Source organism: Varanus komodoensis, unplaced genomic scaffold (genome assembly GCF_004798865.1).
Source record: "Varanus komodoensis strain SLA01 unplaced genomic scaffold, ASM479886v1 scaffold14_1, whole genome shotgun sequence".
Lineage (NCBI taxonomy): Eukaryota > Metazoa > Chordata > Lepidosauria > Squamata > Varanidae > Varanus > Varanus komodoensis.
Window position 1 is genome coordinate 4,948,719 of NW_025335438.1, and position 21,635 is coordinate 4,970,353.

The following is a 21,635-nucleotide window of genomic DNA, read 5'->3' on the forward strand; positions in this document are numbered from 1 at the left end:
CATGGTGTATGGTTCCTGTATGGGCTATCTGCATATCCATCTATTTTTTATTTTAAAAAAGCAACACTCCTCAGTTGATGGGTTTCCATGATACAACAAGCCATGGTGCTGTCTGGAGCAGGGTGGTCATGCCACCAAAACCTGTCACGGTATTTCAGCATGGCATCATTTTTAGAACCCATGATATGAGACAACAATCCGTTCCATGGTTTCCATGTTTAACTGTGATTTTTCTCATCATCTGAACCCAGCACCATGTTTTTCAAAGTGCTACCAAAGAGTCCCTTGGAAAGAGCTGGAGCTCTCCAGGAGCTGCTCCAGCCCTCCAGCATGGGATCGAATTTCAGGTGTGGTGGCTGACTGGATAAGTGTGAACAGTGGAAGGTCTGAATGAGGAGGCTGGAAGCCACACTAGATTAATTGTCTGCTAGGTACATCTAGGCAAGAACTGTATACCATGAAAACCACACTGGATGTGTGAATCCAGCTAGTCTCCAAGCCCCAGTAGAAAAGAGATTCCTCAGCACTTTGCAACTCTTTGCTCATTTAACTCAAACTGAACTTTGGGTCCATATTTAAATATAGCATTCTTAGGAGCTACACCTTGAAGACATTTTAGGGAAAAAGCTTTGCATCTTCACTCCACAGATGCATAATGATCATCAGTTCCACCATATTCTCACAGGAAAAGCTGTTAATTGGTGGGATCAGGAAAAAAGTCGTGTTCCAGGCATCACCCTCTGAGGGGCTAAAATGCTCTGGCAGACGGATGAGGCAGGGGAATTTGTAGCACATCATGTGCTGAAAGCTTAAACTGATTTTTTTTTCACAGATAGTTATAAGTTCATCTCTGTACAGAAAAGGAAAGTTCAAAATAGTCTTTTTAATTGTTTCACACAATTTGCATGAAACCAAACCTCCATATAGATGCATTTTTTAAAACATGAGGAGCCTACAGTTGAACATTTAGCTATTATATCTTCTCTGAAAAGCTCAAATTAAAAACAAATGAAAACAAGAACATTTCCTTTGATTATTTATTTGAAAAATAAAAGGATTTAAACCCAGATTTAGTCACTAAAATATGATTTGTTTTAATCAGGATGAATCTCAGTTCTATTGATATAAATGGGACTACTCTAAATATGACTATTATCAGGGTCCAACTCAAGACCATCCGGACACAAATTATTTGTGTCTGGATATAATATATATACTTTAACTAGCACATTTTTTAGGACCATTACTTCTTTAGCCCACTTGACCATTTGCATCCAATCATAGGTCAGTGCTGGATGTTTGTTTCAAAATGTTCTAACTCACCCGTCACCCTAGCAAGTTCTACAATGGCATATAATAATAAAAATAAGAACAACATAACACAGCAAGAGTCAATCAGCAATCATGTGAAAGACAAGACCATAATTCTCCCCAAAAAACAGAATCTATACAATCAATTTAAAATGCCAGAGAAAGTACAAAAGTCTTGAACTGATGTCTACAAAACTGACTTATCAGCACCAGTTGAACTTCCTTAGGGAGACTGTTCCCAAGTTGTTCCATGGCTGCTGCTGAAACACCATTTCTGTGCAGTCAATATTTCACACTTTAATAGGAATGCCTATCACAAGTAATCCTGCAAACCAGATGCACTTAACCTTTAGGATCCTATGCATGTTTAAAACTGGCTGGGGAATACTGGAAATTGCAGAACATTTTCCCATCTAAAAAAGCATACTGTTGTGCCTTCAGTTGTTATTTGTTACTAATGAATATACTAACATATACATTAATGTATATGCTACTAATGTAGCATCATGCACCCAAGCAGGTAGAAGTCTTTCCTCCCCTGCTCACAGTGGTAATGTACGAACTAGGTTTATGCAAGCTGTCAACATTAACAAGACTGTGAACTAATCTTCTAAGGGGGGAAACCCCTTTCTAATACACAGCTGGGAGAAAATCTCACTGAAGTTAGGGATGGGTAAGAATTTCCATAGTTTGGTTTTGATAAGATTCTATTTACAAAATATTTTATTTGAATCTGCTGTGGGTGTTTTTAATCTTTCAGATTCAGTGGAACTTCTGTAGAACTTTAAACAGGGTATGTACGGTTCCTAGCTGGTCTCTTCCACCAGAACTGATTCGTTTCAACAGGGGTGGCTCCATCCAGTGCCTTGAGAGCTTGCCCTCGGGCCTTGCTACACTGGCCATTCACTCCTTGTTATACTATTCTTGCCAAAAATAGGAGATGGGCCCATTCCTCATAGATTGTAGATACAGATTTTGGTTCCGATGAAGAGGAGAGGGCAGAATTCATAGCTGAAATGCAACGCCATTGGACCCAGAGATAAGCCAGGTAATCACTGAGAATAGGACAATTTCAAGTTCTGCGGGAAGGGTTAGTGAGCATGGAGAACTTAACATCATTAATCCAGGGATATAGTATCAGGATAAGAAGTTGAGAAGCCTCAAATGTTCTAGGTAACTGGCCCTTAAACAGGAGACACCATGAAGGTGTCAGGTTTTCTGTTCAGTTTGGAACCAACTCTTTATCTTTAAGCCACATTGCCCTAGTGGCTGGTATTCTAACATTGCTTGTTTCCTTTGTTACCAATTTCCACAACTCACTTCCTTTGTACTACAAAGTCAGCCTCATTGGTTGGTTTTAATATAATAAAGTTAGAAAGCCTCTGTTAGCCTTTAGTGAGAAAGTCTTTGGAAGGAGGGGAAGAAGGGCAAACATGAGAGAAGCAATACCATTTCTGGAAGTTCTTTGTTATGATCTCATCACACCTTTGGTTAGTTGGTGTTCTTCTTCTATTTTCATAATGTAAAGGGGGAACAAGATGATCAAGCAACTGTTAACAAGTCCCAAATAGCTGTTGCTGGCAGACTGTGAATTTTAATCAATAAAGATGGTGACATTTTTTTCCAGTAGACATCATCAGATGGGTACCTCATCACTAACATTTTTTCCTACTAGACAGCATTGCAGCAATCCCAAATTGACTTCGCTATGAAAGCTGTAGCACAATCTTGAAATTAAACAGAGTCTGCATATGACTTGCTTTATGCCTCTGTCTGCAGCCACCATTCCGCAAGCTCCCCAAACCTTGCTCTCAGGCTCAGACCGAATCACTGTAAACACCTCATCCTGGCATCTAAAGCTGATTCACAGCATGGAGGCAACATATGTGCCCAAGCACTGACAGACTGATGCTGCACCCGCCCCCCACCTCTTCCCCGCTCCGCTGGCACCAAGGCAGGCAGGCAGGCAGGCAGACAAGCTGGCTGTGGCAGTGGAGGCAGCAACAGAAGCTGACATTACTGGAGGGCAGGTTAATTAACATTTGGAAATTACACAGCACAACATGACTAGCAAGCATGATAATAAGGATCACTCTGAAGTCATTTAAGGCAGGAGATGTAGGGGAGAGCAAAAGAGAGAATAATGTGATAATTACAGGTATACAGGACTAAATATGACACAATATGGACATGAGAATAATCACTGGAAAGAGATGAATGGATCAGAGCAATCGTAGGAAATGAGGCACTTACAATTCAGGTATCAAATGCTTAGGCACAAAGTTATTCCTTTATTCCCTAGTCAGCATGGAAGGGGGATATACTTGTAGATCCATGATCACTGTGTAATCACGATCATATCAATGTTCTTGCTTAATTTCTTCCCTACACTGAGCAGAAATACCCATAAGGTGGCTTATGAAAAAAATAAAATACAAACAACCCATCCAAACCAGTCAGCTAAAACATGCAATTAGAACCATGAAAGCCATTCAATTAAAATATGCAATTAGTGCCACCAATTAATTAAAATGTGCAATTAATGCCACAAAACCAGAAAACAAGAGCACACCGATATTTGCTCTTGGCAGCTATGCCATCCCATCAAAGAGTTTGCAGATTAAAATGTGTCTGTTAGAACAAAGCTAGATGCAAAAGCCCAAGATCTCTGATTAAGCCTCCTGCTCTTTCTTGACATTTTAATAGCAGCTGTGGAGGTGGAGAGGGTTCTGATAAGGGCCATAATGCTGGGGCAGTGGGTTAACATTTTCCGCCGTGCCATTTTCCTGATAATTGTCTTCCAGAGCTGCTATTTACCCCATACCAGTAGCTGTTTCCTCCTGCAAGTCAAATAGCATGGAGCATGGACATTTTGCCTGAGAAGAGTATATAAGAGAAAAGAACAGATGCCCATTCCCCGCTCCCCACCCAGCACTGCAGAGGTGATCAATTTCCTCCACCCTCTAGGGCTATTAAGCTATTAAAAACAGGAGTGATCCAAAATGAACTTTCTGCTGCCACATTCTCCTCAGAGCCTGAAGGGAGGTACTAAAGGGCTAAAGTAAACACAACAGGAGATGCGTAGCATATAGCTGATCTTCTACATTTTGTTCATCCTACTGTAAACACAAAGAGGGATGATACAGATCAGGACCCCCACCATGTCTATGGGAGATTTAAACATCACTATCAGGCCAGTGCTTTATGAAAATTATCTCCCATCCCTTCCCACAGGGACTAAAAGAAGAAGAACTCAACTAGTTTATGGTTTATTCCTGTGAGGCAATTTTTGGGCTTGGCTTTGCAGTCCCTTCGAAATGATGGGTGAATTTTGGGGGAAGGGAGCAGCTGGTGAGTAGATTTAACCCCCTCTACCTCAACATGAAGATCCTGATCCAAACGGAGAGCTGCACATCTATACTTCTTCTTCTTATTATTATTATTATTATTAACAGTTGATTATAGTTTTCAGTCATAAAACAAGTGCAAACCCATGGCAAAAGTGATACCTGTGTAAAGCCCTGTTGCTTTTCCCAGCTCTCCATCTTAGCCTTTTTCCTCCCTTCAACTCAAGCCACTTTCCATATATACTGTAGTAAGGACTGACAATCTGCTTTTGCTGTTCAGTTCCTTTGCTATTTAATGACTGTGGATTTACTGCTTTTTTACTGCTTCACATTAGCATAAAATCCTTGCCCCAAACTGCAAAGTACTTTGGAAAAAGCAAAGTATCTAGGATATGGTATGACCATTAGTTCAAAAAGCAATGCTATTTGCATGTGTCCATAACGATATGCCTCTGTACATTCCACTGCTAACTTCCCATAACAGCTCATTATGCATTTTGAAAGAAAATGGTTTCCTGTGTTTGCACAGTAAAGGAAGGAAGGCTGAGAAAGAAGTTAATACTTACATCTTTTTGAGTATCTTGATTAGGCCTTGCAGCTTCTCTATGAATTCTGGAGAGTTTGGCCGCAACTTCTGGGAACTTTTCATCTGATTCAAGTAGAAACGTATGTTATGGGAATCTTGATCAACTGAAGTATCATTGCTGAAAGCACAAGAATGTACCCTAGGAGAAAAAGATTAATTGGCTACTATTGGAGTGAACTAATTCTACAATTTCTAGGAAATATGGTACAATTTAATAGGCAATAAGCTCACATGTTTATCCCTGGCACTTCTGGGGAATGGAGGGTTGCCACAGAAATGTCACTTCTAACTTAAAGCAAAATTGGGAGATCACTCTCAGGCAAAAGATTTGAGGAGGTCTCAAAGAGCTTCAGTCAGGAAAGCACAGTTCTGCCCATCCTTAGTTTATCCTTAGATTTCAACTTAAGCAACACCTGAAGCCAACGTCATGTTTCCTTCAAAAGAATGTTGACACTGCTTGCATTTTCACACATTCCATCTTCTCCATGCTGGAAGGACTTAGGGGAATGCACCAAAATGGACAGTGCGTGCTTCTTGCACTTCAAGTAGATATAATTTTCAGCCCTGCTACTTCAATTTTTTTAAACTGGAGCTGCTAAGGAATGAAGGTTGGGTGGTATGTACATTAAATAAATAATTTGTGTGCATATTTTCCAAAGGGAAGAAAATTATTTAGGCTTAAAAGCTTAGAGTGCTTCTGCTATTTACAGTAGACAGGAGTTGGCTATGTGGATCAATGGTGTGTCTCGGTGTAAGACAGCTCCATATATTTCTATCTGTAGCTCATCTACATTAATTTACTACTGAGCAGTCCACTATGATTAGGACCAGTGTCTGGGACAGGTATGGTGGGGCACTTGCCAAGGGCTCACAATCTTGGACTTGCTCTTCCTCTCCAACTTTGCAACCTGCATGTTCACCTGCCTTTTGCTCCAGCTCATACAATGGTGGTAGAGAAAAAGGAACAGCAGGTTCGTAGTACCAATCACGTGAAAGTTGATGCAGAACAATATAGTGACAGCAATAGTGAAGAGGCTGGCTGGCTGCCTGAGGAAAGGGGCCCATTAAGGATGCCTTGCCTGAGAGACATTCTGAATCTGGCATTGACTGCAATACTCAATTCTTCATTTGGTCCAGGACAGACATTTACATACTGATATATAGATGTCTTACATACCAGCTATAAGGAAAAATAATTTGAGCTGTTTCTTAGGAGTCTACTGAGGCGTATACAGGAGTTTTGCTGTCACTATAGTGTTGATTAATTCATTGACTGAACTGTTGTTAAGGAAGCTATGGCCCAGTATTTTTAGTTTATTCAATAAAGCAGGATAGGAGACAGAAGTTGGAGGAAGCAATCCCTATTGCTTAAGACTCTCCCTGGTCTCCAGGGCAAGGAGCAACTAAAAAGAAAATGCTCAGTGACCCTGTAGATCTTTCTACCCCCAACTGACTATTATGAAATGAGAAGGTAGAGCCTGGTTCTTCCAAATGTTCTGGGGTGAAAAGGAAGAGAAAGCCAGCAACAGAGAACAGACATGAGGCTCCAAGAAGAGTTTGGCTGTCTCTGCTATGAGGCAGAATGAGGCTATTGCCTCAGGCAGCAAAAACTGGGTAGTGTGAATAAGGCAGTGGTACCAGCCCCAGCCTTTTCATTCTGTTGCAGGACAGAGCTTCGTGATCCATGCTGGATGACCTGAGCTAGCCAGATGCCGAGATAACGCTCAGGAACTTTTCCTATTGCCAATGTCAAAATTCAATTCAGCTGCCAGTTTGGTTGACTTCCGAAGGTGAGATAAAGAAGGTACCATCTTGTCCTTCACCTCAGGCAGCAAAATGACTTAGGTTAGCCCTGTCATCCACTACTATTTTGTCTCCCATCATAAGTGCTTTCTGTCTGCTTTTCAATGCTGACAGCCTTTAACTCTCCCAGTGGTAATTCCTGGCTGCTCCCAGATGGTGGCTGTTCTTGAACAAGCTCACGGTGATTGTCTTTTCAAAAGATGATGCAGCTTGTCCCCAACAAATGTGTCTGAAGTGCACAGTGGGAAACAGACATGGTATTTCCAAAACTGCCCCTGTATAAGTACAAAGGAGTGTAAATTCTTACCTACAGCTCCCTTCTTCAAGAAGCTTTCATGGATCCACCAAACCCTTGCCTTGCCAAAAAAAAAAAAAGCCTTCCATTCTAAATGTTGGCAGCAAGAAAGGCAATAAAAAGTGGGGAGAAAAGGAAGAAGCAAGGGATGTGTGTGAGTCAATGCAGTTCTGCATATTTATGTTTGGTTTAGTTTAGGGGTGAGGGAAATCATGGGAAAGGTGGTTCCGGTGGAGAGTTTTGCAGGAAGAAAGAGAAGTGGCGCCATACAGAAGCACTGGAGGAAAATTCAAACTGAAAAGAGGAGCAAGCCAGTTAAAAAGGCAGGAGATTCTGACAGGCTAAAGGTGATATAAAGGAGAAGCCAAGTTAGGATGTCAAGAAATGTGGTGTTGCAAGAAGGTGGAGAGCTTTACAGATATCAGAGAACTTATTTGGGCTGCCAAAATGGAAATAAAGAGGTTCTCCATCCTAATACTGGCCAATGTTTTATGGGTAATCTGTGTTCTCTCCCTCCTTCTCCCATTTCTGTACTGTCACAAACAATGCTGCTCAGCTTGGCTCCTGTCTGAACTGCAGCATCTCGGGGCATGTTGAACCCTGCCTGGTTCGGCACTCCGTGCCAACAGTGGAATCAGATACACATTGGAAGCATGTGACAGCTCCCCATCCCCACTTGTGTTCCCCAGCAACTGGCATTGAGAAGCATACCCATTTACCTCCACAAGGTCCTTTTGAGGGCTGCTGCTGGTGGTGGTTTTGTTTTATTAAGCCAACTCTTTTAGATAAATAATCTACACCAGGGGAGCAAAAAGTGAGTCCTACAGGCTGCATGTGGTAGTTAGCCAGGCCACCCTCCATCTGCCTCTACAATAGTGTTTCCTAATGTATCTTCAGTTTCTTGTCAGAGACAAGCAAGGGACTTCCCTTTATAGCACTCACCAGAGATCAGAGCTGATCAGTGAGTGCAGAAGTACTTGGGCAGAGTGGAGGGATGGCAGCCTTCTTCTGTCCTCCTACAGCTCCAAACCTGCCCAAATCACTGCTTTACTGCTGCTGAAGGCAACGATAAAGCACTGATCTGATTGGTGTGGCTGAGGAAGGGCAAAAACTAGAGCCTGGACTGAGCTGTGTGTGCATGTGTCTCCCATGCAGTGCATGTGTGCACACATGTGATTTCCCCACCCCCAATTAATGTCTATGTGTGTGCACATGCTCACGTGTGTGCGAGAGTTTGTATGCATGACTGCACCTGTGTTCATCTCCTCTGCAAAATCAGATTTGGCCCTTCAGACCAAAACAGATTTATATCCTGTCCTACAGTTTTCCACCAGGCATCTGCATGTGTATGATTCTCATATAATAGAAGTGTATAATTCTAGCAATAAATGAATAAGTATCTCACAACATTACTACAGTGTTGAATCAGTAAATAAATTCAATCTTGTATGCATCCTCCTTGTTCCTTTGCATCATATTGCTTTACAGTTAATGTGTATAATCTTATTAGCTGATTGCATTGATCCTCAGTTCACTTGTAAGCAAAATTACTCTGAGCGCATAGTGGTACTTAAAAGTAATTCAAAGGATCTATTAAAATGAGGATTTTGGTGCATCAGCAAGGAAGAAAGCCTAAGCTGCTAAAATATTTCTCCCATCTAAGGACTGGGCAATTTGCTGATCTGTAAAACTTACTTTTCTGCTAAAAAGAAGACTGGGGTGGAAAGGGGGATTTGCAGTGCAGTAATTTGCTGAATGCCTTCCTGAAAGCAAAGAGATTGACTTTCTGTCTACAATAACCTAGAAGTTCTGTTTCTGTAAACACTGAGCTAGTTTAAAGTTTAAATGATAATTCCCAGGAAAGAAAGGTCATATTGTTGTGTAATCACCTTCTTTGAGGGCATTCCTATTATTGACTGATGTGAGTGGTGACAAATGTATAATCCTCCTTGATTTCTCTCAAGGACCTCACAGTGAAAAACAGGTACAATGGGATTGCCACATCTATCAAACCTACCCCTTTAAGAGTGACACCACCACCGCTGTTAGATCTGAGCTTTAAGTATTCCACTGTGGCACCTGACCTCTTTCCTGGCAATGTGCTGTCCTTCTAGCCATTTCATCTTACTTAGAAGACTGAAGCAGACTGTAAAACTCTGACACAAATAGCGAAGGAAATAGCATGACACTCATACAAGCAATTCACACATTTGGGTCTGCTGGCACATGTATGTAGCATGTGCACTTTAAAAAAAATCGAACCCCATCATAGCTGGGTTCCGAACCTGCAGGGAAGAAAGCAATAACTTCCTGAGATCAGCACCCTGTCTTGAAACAGTTTTGCCAGATGAGGCAGACAATTGCCAAGTAATCAGGAAAAGAATTGTAGTCAGCAATCCTTATAGTATCGAAGTTCAGAGATTAAATGGAAACTAGCAGGCTGCTGCCACAATTAGAACATTTCACCCAAATAAATGTGTGAAATACAATTCCCACATCTTGCTTCCTACCCCTTTACTTCTGAATATCTGGTCTGTCAACTTCTCATCCTATTAATATTGCACAGGTCAGATTTGAATGCTCTCCTACCAGCCCAATCAACTTTCTTCTATTCTCCTGACTTCTCCAAATTCATGACTATTCTCCCCACCACACTTTACGTGAAACAGTCCTGAAAATTCTGTGACCTCACAGCTCTTCAACCAATGCTGGGGACAGCTTACACATGGGAAAGCAATTTTGAGTCCCAGCTATTAAATGCCCCCTTTCAGTGAAGAATATGAGGTTCAGAATGCCCAGCTGCAGACTAACACCAGATAGTATGTTTGGACATTGAATTCTGAAATATGCTTTTTACAATGTTGGAATGATGAAGAAGTCAACTTTCCGATAAAATTGGGAATGGATATAAACTATCACAATAAGTTGCACAGGAAAAGGATATCTGGGGTATTTTTCAGTTAAAAGGGAGTTAACTTGATGGGGAATATGGGGAGAATGTGAATGCGAAGAGGGACATGTACATATATTAAGGGAACAAGAAGAAAATGGAGGAAAGGAATGTCCCAACTCATCATATGTTTCATACATGATAAGAGTCCCATTCTTACTTAACCTCCAGGGACACTTGGAAATATTCAAACATTATGTGCATTTGTGTAACTAATGTCAGTTTCATAGAACTATTCATTTCATTGCATTTCTATACTGCCCAATAGCCAAAGCTCTCTAAGCAGTTTACAAAGACTGAAATTTTAAATATGTATTATAAAAATCATTTATGTCCAAACATAAAAACAGGCATCACACACATATATCCACCCAAACAACCAACATTCAGAACAATCTAGGACCTTATTAAAACTTCATCATAGTAGCCAAATGCCTGGGAAAAGGGGAAGGTCTTAACTTGATGCCAAAAATATAGCAGTGTTGGCAGCAAGCGGGCCTTTTCAGGGAGATCATACTACAATGGGGGGGGGAGGGGTGCCATTGAGAAAGCCCTCACCTTTGGTGCAGCTTTCCAAGTCTCCTTTGGAGGATACATCTGGAGGGGCATCTTTGGAGGGCCTTAGATGATGCACACAGTGTTCAGGTAGGTTCATACTTGGGTACACTCCATCATGAATTGTGGTCCTGAGCCACTAAGGCTTTATAGAGGAAAACAGCTCTTCAGATCAGCCCAGAATTATAAAAGCAGCCAGTGCAAGTTGGTTCACTACAGACTCCTTCAGGTGGCCTCAGCCCACTCCTCCACACAAGGAGGCATCTATCACTGCCCTGTCCTGGCTGGCTGTTCCCTGCTTACCAGTTCTTATAAACCAAGAGAAGCAAGGATCTAATACTGAAGAGTCTGCATGACCTATCCAAGTGTTTGTTTGCACCTTGGCAACAACCTCAAGTTTCTCCACAAGTGTCACAACTGGAGTTATAGCATTCCTTGAACTAATTATCTGAATGATGCCATTCAAAAACTGGGCTATGCACCATAGACAGCACCAAAGGACAGTTAGGGAAGAAAGTGTCCCCATGATGGGTAGCCCACCCCCAGTCCCCAACTACTAAACAACTGAGAATATTGAAGGAAAGGGCACTGTTCACATACTGAGCATGATTTTTGTCATGCTCACCAATAAACAGTGAATGGTTCTGCATGGATTCACTTCCAGCTTTCAGTGGCAGAAATAGGGTGAAGAAGAAAATTTTGGAGCTGGACAGCAACCAGAGCTGGCCCTGCTATTAAGCAGAGTGAAGTGATTACCTCAAGCACCAAACAATGGTTGAGGGGCAGCAGCAGCTTTCTGGCCATTCCTCCTAAACTTCCCAGCTGTTCCCTTTTGTTGGACGACTGTGCAAAGCCACACAAGCTGGTCCTGCTCTCCCTAAACTAGCCTGCTGTCTTCAATATGCTGGGCAACACAATCCTATCACAATCCTATCACAAGGCAGTTTCAAATGTCATTCCAACCATCTGTACATGGAATGGGGTGGAGCACCATCTGCCTTAGGCAGAAAAATAACTTGGGTCACACATGGTAACAACAGACTCCTTTCCAAGTCACTGACATCCAGCTGTCCCCAAAAGCTACTCCCTGAACTTTGTTGTTCAGAAATCTGATATGTGGGACAAAGTTCAAGCCCTTACACTAACCCATAAATTTATTTTTCCCATCTGTGCCTCCTTCCATGTTTTATTTTCTCATATTTCCACTGCTGTGCAACTCTGTCCAACTAAGAGCAATGCAAGGTGAACAGATGCCCCAGCAAAGGAAACATCCTTGCACAGCTGCGAATAGGCCAGTGCAGATTACTTTCTAAACAATGAGTACAGAACCTCAGGTCCCATGCTACCCCCTTTGATGCAGTGGTTTCCCAGCTTTTGTGCAGTTTTTCCCCATTCTGAAATACTGGAGTCCATCTCTCAGGTTTAGTTAGTGGCAGGAAGATCTTTAAGCTGAAATACACCAGCATTTTTGGCCCACACACCACTGCAATGCAGCTCCTTGGCTGAAAGAAGCAGAAAGAAATACCTCTTTTCCAAACCATATATAAAAGTTTCCAGGTCTGACTTGCAAAGAGCTGTGATTATCTACTCCTTCCAAACAACAGATTACCTTCAGCCTTTCTCACTGCTTACCATTCCTCTACCCGTGGCTTCACTGAAGCAGAATATAAAAGCAGGGTATGTATAATTAATTAATTTGGGAAAGACACCATAAATAGCTATGGGACATCCAGTATCTATGGATTAAATTCTAACCCAATCTTGAGGGAAAACACTTGCCATCATTAGAGTTGCTGCAAAATCTGACTAGGAATTGAGTACATGCAACCAGTCGCTGTCTGCAAGGTAGGACAAATGAATTTTGAAGAAAATGCACAGATGTTTCTGCTCAGGCAGAAAATGAATTTAGCACTAGCTACTAATCTTTGTATTTTGCAGCTGTTCTGTGACATGTAGTGGTGATGACCAACCTCATATCATAGTCTGCTTATCTTTTCTTGACTTCTCACAGTAAATACAGACTGTGTGTGTGTGTGTGTGTGTGTGAGAGAGAGAGAGAGAGAGAGAGAGCGAGAGAGAGAGCGAGAGCGAGAGAGCGAGAGAGCGAGAGAGAGAATGTGTGTGTTTAAAAAAAATGAGAATTACCCTTTTGTTCTTCGTTCTGGAATGCCTGGCAAAATGGTTGGTTTTTTGATGAATATGCTGGGATAAATTTCCATAAACTGTTGATGAGCTTTTTCAGTGGTGCATGGATTGTCTCTGAAGAAAAATATGAAAAAGGGAATGAGCATGGCAAATAGTGAAATCCTAGTCAACTGTGTTACTTATCACAGACTTCGACTTCAGCTAGAGGAAGATCGCATCTGTTCCGGCTTCCCACCTACTAAAAGAAATTGGTATAAGGTTGTGCAGGTCATTGGTGCTTTCCAACTCTCCTCTGTACCAGAACCATGTAGCTGTGCTTGTGTGGCACTCTGCCCCATTGGAGTCCTTCCAACAGTGTCTAAGGCTACCTGTAAAGTTTAATTCACACTGTTACCATTTGCTTTACTCTTCCTTCACTTCCTTTTCATTACTTTATTCTCCCACCACCACCACTATATAAATATGTATTGGAAGCTCCTATAGAAAGGAATTTTTCTGCTTATGCCACTATTTAAAGCTTCATGCACTAATAGCACAATAATAAAGAGTAGAGCATGATGGACCAGATCCAGACTTAGGTGCATGCGACTGCCTTCCACACACACACATGGCAGCCCACCCAGATTATTTTCATGATTACTGGCATGAGGAAGTTAATCATCTGGATTTTTAGTTGCAATTATGATTCATATTTTATTACTATCTTGGCAAGATGTTTTATACCTGGTGTTTTTTTCTATCTTTCCCCCCTGCTTTGACTACATGGAACTTCATTGTGTAAGCATCCTTTTTTTTTTTTTTTTTTTTGAGGCAGGGGGGAGGTCTCTTGCCCTGAACATTGGCCAAGAAATGTTGAAATAAAAATAAATATATAATGCTGGAAGCTAGTGAAGGGATGATCTATAAGGGTGTGCACTTGTTCCTTAATGAATGACAAATTGAATCCAGAGGGGACAATCCAATTCAATTTTTATTCATTACAAAATAAATGCAATGTGGTGGTTTTCATTAGTTCATTAATACCCGCTCAGTACTCATTTGACAGTTTTCTTTTCTGCTCTACTAGGAGCAGCTGGTTTCAGCAGTTGCCTTCTGACAGCCATTATATTTTCTTTTCTTAGAATGGAGGCTGCCTTTTTAATTTGGAGACAACTATACCATTTCTCCCAGAATAGCTAAGAACAATGCAACATTAAGGACATTCTGGGAAATGAAATGGTGAAGCTCAAAGAAGCAGTCATTGAAATAAGCTCTGTTACCAGCCACAGCCCAGGCAGCATACAAAATAATAAAATAATACAACAAAGAAAGTACTGCCAGTGTATGAAAAGCAAAACGATGTGACTTAAATTAATAATGAAATGAGTAAAATCTTTGAAACACATATAAATCAAATGATTAAGCTTTTCTCGCTGAATTGAGGTTTAGCTGGGGCAGAATGCTTGGCTGGCTGTGCTGAGTTAAAGACAGTTTTGGAAAGAAAATATTCTTGAATGCCCAACTTCTGATCCAAAGCTGCATTTGGGAAGCAGAATGCTGGAATCTGTTTACCCCCGAGTCCTCTATTTGGGCTGTTTCCACAGGATTCAAAATTCTCATGGATTTCTTTCTTTCTTGTTAATTTTTATACCTACTTGCCATCCAAGGTTAGATCTCATTTAAATAGTGTGTAGATTACTGGGCAACTCTAGGAGGCACAGAAGTGACCAATGAATTCAAGCAGAGTGAGCTTTGATTATTGTTCATGCAGAGACTGGGCCCATTTCTCAGCATTCCAAGATAGTTCATTCAGAATCTGCATCTGAACTGAAAGAAGAGACAGGGTTGGAATTCTTGGCTGAAATTCCAAGATTAGCAAGCCCCAAGACAGAATATTACAACAGTAGAGTTGGAAGGATCTATGAGAGCCATAAGGTCCAACCCTCTGCTCCGTGAAGGACTGTAAGTTAAATCATTCCTCTCAGCTGTACTGTTCAGCTACATCTTGAATGCTGCTAGAGTGCCCACAACCTCCCTAGGTAATTGGTCCCACTGTCAAATTGCTCTAACAATCAGGAATATCTTCCAGATGTTCATCCAGAATCTAGTTTCCTGTCATTTGAACCTTTAACTTATTCCTGTAATTTATGCCATGTCCTGCACACTGAGATGATTGAAAAGAGATCCTGTTCTTCCTCTTCATGACAACCTTTCAAGTCCTTGAAAAGTTCTATCATATCTTCCTTCAATCTTCTCTTCTTGAGGCTGAACATACTCATAAGACTTTGTTTCTAATCCCCATTTCTTCCTCCAATGAACCCTTTTCTACCTTGGCTGCATTTTTCTTAAACAATGGTGCCCAGAACTGGACATAATACTCCAGATGAGGCCTAACCAGTGCTGGTAAAAGGGAACTAGTACTACACGTGATCTGGAAGTGGTACTTCTATTAATGCAGCTCAAAATAGCATTTCCCCTTTTTCAGTCACATCACATTGTTGACTCATATACAGTTGGAGATCTACCACAATCCCAAGATCCATCTGATTCATAATATTGCTGGCCCAAGAATCCCCCATCGTCTAACTATGCAGTTGGTTTATTTTGCCCAGGTGCAGAAATTGGCATTTGTTCCTATTAAATCTCATTCTGTTGCTTTCACTCTAGTACTCCAGCCTATCAAGAGTGCTGCGAATTGTATTTCTGTCTTCCAGGATATTAGCTCTCCCTCTAAGTTTTGTGTCATCTGCAAATCTGATAAACATTTCCATCACTTCCTCATCCAAATCATTAGTACAAATGTTGAACAGCACCAGGGTCAGGACTGAACATTTATATTAATATAAATGGAAAAAAGGAATAAAAGAAGCATATAGTAGCTGGAGTCTATTATCATCCATCCAATCAAGGTGAAGACAAAGATGAAAATTTTGGGGAAAAAATTGCCAGTATTTCAAGGAGGCATGATGTTGTCTTTATGGGGGACTTCAATTTCCCTGATAACTGTTGGGAGTCAAACGGTGCCAAACATGGCCCCTCTTAAGAGATTCCTAACATGCATCACTGATAACTTTCTCCAGCAGAGCAGAAGTAGGAACAAGAGGTATGGCCTTACTTGACCTGAACCTAAACTACAGGGAAGATATAGTGGACAAAGTAACAGCTACAGGAACTCTGGGGGAAAGTGACCACACCTTACATGAATTTCAGTAATAATGGAAGCTAAAACTAAATGTAGCCAAACGTGTACCCTGGATTTCAAAAAAGCCAACTTTGTGTAGGACAAGTCGAAGGGACAGGGTTGACAGGCCAAGGATCTTCTAATTGGGCTAAACAAGTTCAGATCTCCAAGGCCTGATGAACGTTATCCCAGAGTCATAGAAGAGCTAATGAAAGAACTCTCAGAACCACCATCTATCATCTTTGAGAATTCATGGGCAACAGAAGAAGTGCCAGAGTCTGGAGAAGGGCTAGTTACATAACTCAAGAAGATTCTAATAATCATAAGCAAATGGGTTAAGGGAAAACAATAGGTATCCTATTCTTATCCTTTTCAGGGTTTACCTGCTGGTTTTAATCTATGACAGTATCCATCTGTGTCAGCTCATTCATTCAAATGACACGCTAGAAGAAATTAGGTTCTGAGCTATGCACAATTGTATACTGCCCCATGTTAAGAATTACTTATTTATTTTTTATTTATTTATTTAGAAAACTTCTATGCCACCCCATTCACCAAAGCCTCAGGGCGGCTCACAAACATATAAATTAAAACATTATACAATAAAAATATAAAACAAGTTAACAATATAAAATAAGTCACCCTGGCCTAAGAATAAAATAAACAAATAGTATTAACAGTTAAAATGATGTTTGAATAAAAAGGTCTTTGCCTGGCGCCGAAAAACAAATAACGACGAGCGCATTCCATAGATTGGGCAGCACTGCAGAGAAAGCCCTCCTCCGAGTACCTATCCTCCTAATTTCCTTCATGGAGGGTTCCCGGAGAAGGGCCTCTCCTGCAGATCTCAAGGGGCGGGTGGGCGTATATGGATGTAAGCGCCCCTTCAGGTAACCAGGACCCAAGCCGTTTAGGGCTTTATAGGTCATCACCAACACCTTGAATTGGGCCCGGACTTCAATGGGAAGCCAGTGAAGCTGACGGAGGACTGGAGTCCTGTGAACATAACGCCCAGTCCCCGTCAGCAGCCTGGCAGCTCTATTTTGAACCAATTGAAGTATCCGGACCGTCTTCAAGGGTAGCCCCACGTAGAGCGCCTTACAGAAGTCAAGGCAGGACTTGGAATAAAAACATATGGAATAAAAATATGTGATCTTGTATGAATAGTGTAGGGCAAACAAGGCGTTCCCAAAGAAAAACACTGATGGACAGGATGGATAAAAAGGGGGTGGCTAAATAAGGAAGGAAATGAACAGAGGAAAGAGACATGGGACTTAAGGGGGAACAAATATATAATTAACATATCAGGAACTTGGCTTACATGGCTCTTAACAATAAAACGGAAAGAACATTTGGCCATATTATATTTCAGGAATATAACAACTTCAGAAATAAACAGAAGTAATATATTCAAGTATAGGGTTTTGCTTTGCTAAGTATTTATTTGTACAGGTTCTTGGGTTCATTAAGCATGGCAATAACTTCAATCACAGTTAATATTTTAACTTGTCTTAATTCCTGAAAAAATAAAAATCTCTACCCTCTGTATTCAAAAAGGGAGCAGGTGCAGTCTGATAAGCATTTAACTAATTTCACCAACATCTAAATATACCCCAATTGAATTTTCTTCTTTAATTATGTGCTATCTTCAAGAAAATTGCCCTTAATTATGCAGAAAAGCATTTTTGAAATGTCCTGAATTTAAAGGTTATGCCACTAATACTTTATTGAAACTCATATCCTTCAGTTCACAATTTTATCCACTCTACTTTGTTGTGATTTTAAGTTTTCCATCTCAAAATGGCATGGACACAAATGTATTCTATGAGTAATTCTTTGTTAAGACAATGATTAATTAAAGGGTCAATTCAAATCAAAAGGACAAGTTGCTTGTTAGAATGAATCCATTGGAAATTTATTTGTGAAAACATCTGATCAGAATCAGAGCTCTTCTTCAAGTAGGGGAAGCCGCTGTTTAGAGGACCCCCAAAAGCTGGCTGATGGTGTTGAAAAGGCAAAGAAGCTACTATATCTCAACAAACCCTATATCCGTTTCACTGAAAAGCAGTTCCAGAAAACCCTTGCAGAATAAGAGAGATGAAGCATGAACTGACACAAAACTGGGGGTCTGTTTGGAGTTGTGATGACCTTCAGCAGAATCCCAAATATTCACACCTTGTATTATTTTTTCACAATGTGTGTGCAAATGCAAAGGGCTTGTTCTCTCTGGTAGCGTATGTTAAACCCCAGACAAACTTCTCAAACCTTTAGAGACAATCAGTTGTGCAAGTACCTTCTTTTGAAGTGTACTGCACCCCAACATTACCTGGTATAACAGTCTCCCCACAAAAAATAAAATAAAATAGAGCAAGAGCAACCTATCATTTCAGTTTCTACTCCCATGCTGCTAAACTGAACAAGTGAAAGAAAACAAAAGATCTTGCTAATTTTACTGAATGTTCACCAGAACTCAATATTTCTCCAAAAACACAGTGATAGATGGAGACATTCAAAAAGCATCAGGACAGTAACCAGAATGGGATGGTGTAAGTGTCCTGCAACAGCAGAGGGTTGGACCCAGTGGCCCTTTGGCCCCCTTTCTATTGTTCCATGATTCCATGAAATCCTGTTTGGTCCTGGCTTCAATTCTGGTGACTTTGGAGGGAAGTCCGCTTTACACTGGGAAGCACCACAACCAAACCAAACTGACCCATTTCTAATTGGGCATGAGGCTTGATCTGTGTGTCCATGTGTGCACATGCAAAGGAGAGAAGAGGAAATAAAATCAGGCAATCAACTGCCAAGATTTCAGTCCCAGTATACACTGACCAGAGCTGGTACACTAACACTGTGCTAAAGAGTTTCTATTAATATATTTAGGTAAGGAAATAAAATGCAATGATTAATTCAAAAACTAGTCTCATTTGCATAGGAACATCAACAGGATAGATACTTCTATTAATCAAAGTCCCTTGACATTACTTTTTAATTTGCATCTTGCCTGCTGCAAGAGCTCAGGAAGAACAAACTCCTTTGGGCTTTAGAAATTTCAAGCAAACTGTCAAGCTCTGTGCTTGCAGCCTGAGGGAGAACCTATATCAGAACAAGGCAACAGGAGGTGTCCCTTCTAAAGAGATATATTGCATCAGCCTTCTTCTGGCTGCCTTGATAGATCAATCTGAAAATATTCAGACTTTCCCATCCCTGCTTGTCTTCCTCAGTGATCTATACAGCCTATTCATCACAAAGCATTCAAATTCTCCCATGCCCATCATATTAGTGCTCACTTTTAGCAAAGTGATGTAGCTTACTGGGTTTGTTCCTTCTTCTAAGGCGTTTGGATTGGCATCTGGCAGATTTTGGCCTTCCATCAGCGATCTCAAACACTTATGCTAGTCTGTGTTGATGTTCATGTTTGCTAAAAGAGATGTTAGAAGATGCCCTGAAATGTGTCTCTCATACTTCAGGCCAAACTGGAGAAGACATCCAAGAGCTTTACATTTTAGCAGGTGGCAGCCACAGGAGACTCTCCTTTAGATTGGGGAAATGGTAGTGGTTGTAAGGGGGTTTAACTCTCTTCCAGTTCCATTTTCCTAATGGAGCTTGGTCTGCACATTTCTGTGAGCTGTTTGGGGGAAATTAAGCATGCTGTATAAGTGACTTCCCCATAATGTGGGATTGGGCAACCTCTGGCACCATTAACCCAGAGAGATTACCAATGATGAAGAATAAGAGGACCAGTGAAACCGGGGGGCCACAGGTTGACCCAATTGTCACCTATTGGGTCCAGCAGCAACCTTTTACATAAGGTTAATGAGCTGGGGGAAAGGCTTTTATATTTTTTGCCCTGCCCCAAGAAAGGGAAGTGAAAGCTATTCTGAAAGCACTTGGAAGGAATAAAACAGCTGGATGCAACAGAACTATCCAAAGCTGCAGAGACCGCATCAGCCCAAATCCTAATAAGAATATTCTAACAAATATACTCCAACCCCCAAAGAAGGATATGTAAAGAAATGAGTAACTTACGGGATCATCAAACTAATTTTCCATGCAAGCAAAGTGATGCTCAAGGCATTGCAACAAAGACATTTACCATATGAAGTGAAAAATGACTGATGTTCAAGAAGAATTCCAGAAAGGAAGATGCACTCAACACTATATGGCAAACATATGTTGGCTATTGCAGTACACCAAAGAATTTCAGAAAAAAACCATTCTATGCTTTTAGACTACAGCAAAGCATTGACTTTGTTGATCATGAGAAACTATAAATGGCTCCGAAGAAATGGTTGTGCCTTAAGACCTGATTGTCCTTGATGCATAACCTGTATCATGAACAAGAAGCAACTATTAGGACAGAATATGAAGAGATAGATTGGTTTCCTTTATGTAAAGGCATAAGGCAAGGGTCAGAGGAAGAAATGAAAATTAGTGGAAGAAACATCAGTAAGTTAAAGCATGCAAATGATAGCATATTACTGGCAGAAAGCAGCCGTGAATTGAAATGACTCCAGAGGAGAGGGAAAGAAGAAAATGCAAAAGTAGGACTATAACTGAACATGAAGAAAATAACAACTATGGAAAAATGGCACAACTTTACAGGAGACGATAAATTGGAATTGTGAAAAATGCATACCTTCACTCAGCCATCAATTCAAAGGGAGACTGTAGTCAGAAAATTAAACAAAGCCTTGAGACTTGGAGGGGCAACAATGAAGGAACTAAAAATATCATCAAGTGTAACTACACTTCACTGGAGAACAATGCCAAGATCATCCATATTGGTGATGTGAAAGAATCTCTACTGGGGCTGGGAATCCAATGGATCTGCTGCGTTCAGCTCCCTGGACTCCAGTACATTTTTGTTGCAGCCCTGAGTCTGAGTTCCCTATGAGATGCCCAGCTTTCACAAGGCACTCACCAGGAATCAAATCCCACTCACTGCACAAGCATTGTCCCTCTTCGGCACCATCTGCAGCAGACTTTCTGATGTGAAATAATGTTGCTAGTTGCACAGCCTTCTTTCCATGAGCACTCAGACTTTCTCTTGGTTTAGCTTACTTTGCAAGACTGGGCTAAGCACAAGAGGAAATCTGCAAATGGCAGAGGGATGGATTCCAGTGAGCTTTGTACCAACATTATCCACACTTTTGCATTACCAATCACTATGTATACTTGTACAAGCTAGACTGTAAAGAAAATTGACAGGAAGAATTGATGTATTCAGAATATGGTGCTGGTGAAAAGCTTTGTGAATATCGTGGACCAACAGAAAAAGCATCAGTGGAAGCAAAAATGAAGAAAACTGTTGTGATTTACACACATCATTAGAAGGCAAGACTCAGTAGAGAAGACAATAATGCTAGGGAAGGTTGAAGGTAGAAGAACAGGAAGAGCACTTATGAGATGGATCAATTCCATAAAGGAAACCTCAGCCCTGAGCTTACAAAAGTTGATCAGGGCTGTGAAGGACAGGACATTTT

At 41.0% G+C, this 21,635-nt stretch overlaps 1 protein-coding gene across 1 annotated transcript in view; it reads right to left on the minus strand.

Moving 5' to 3' along the window:
* Positions 1 to 21,635, minus strand: part of CNBD1 (cyclic nucleotide binding domain containing 1) — a 166,968-nt gene that overhangs the window by 144,060 nt on the left and 1,273 nt on the right. The window contains exons 3-4 of the mRNA XM_044424328.1: positions 12,993 to 13,106; positions 5,225 to 5,383 (exon numbers count right to left, since the gene is read on the minus strand). Coding sequence (XP_044280263.1) covers positions 5,225 to 5,383; positions 12,993 to 13,106 — 273 coding nt within the window. The remainder of the gene's footprint in view (positions 1 to 5,224; positions 5,384 to 12,992; positions 13,107 to 21,635) is intronic.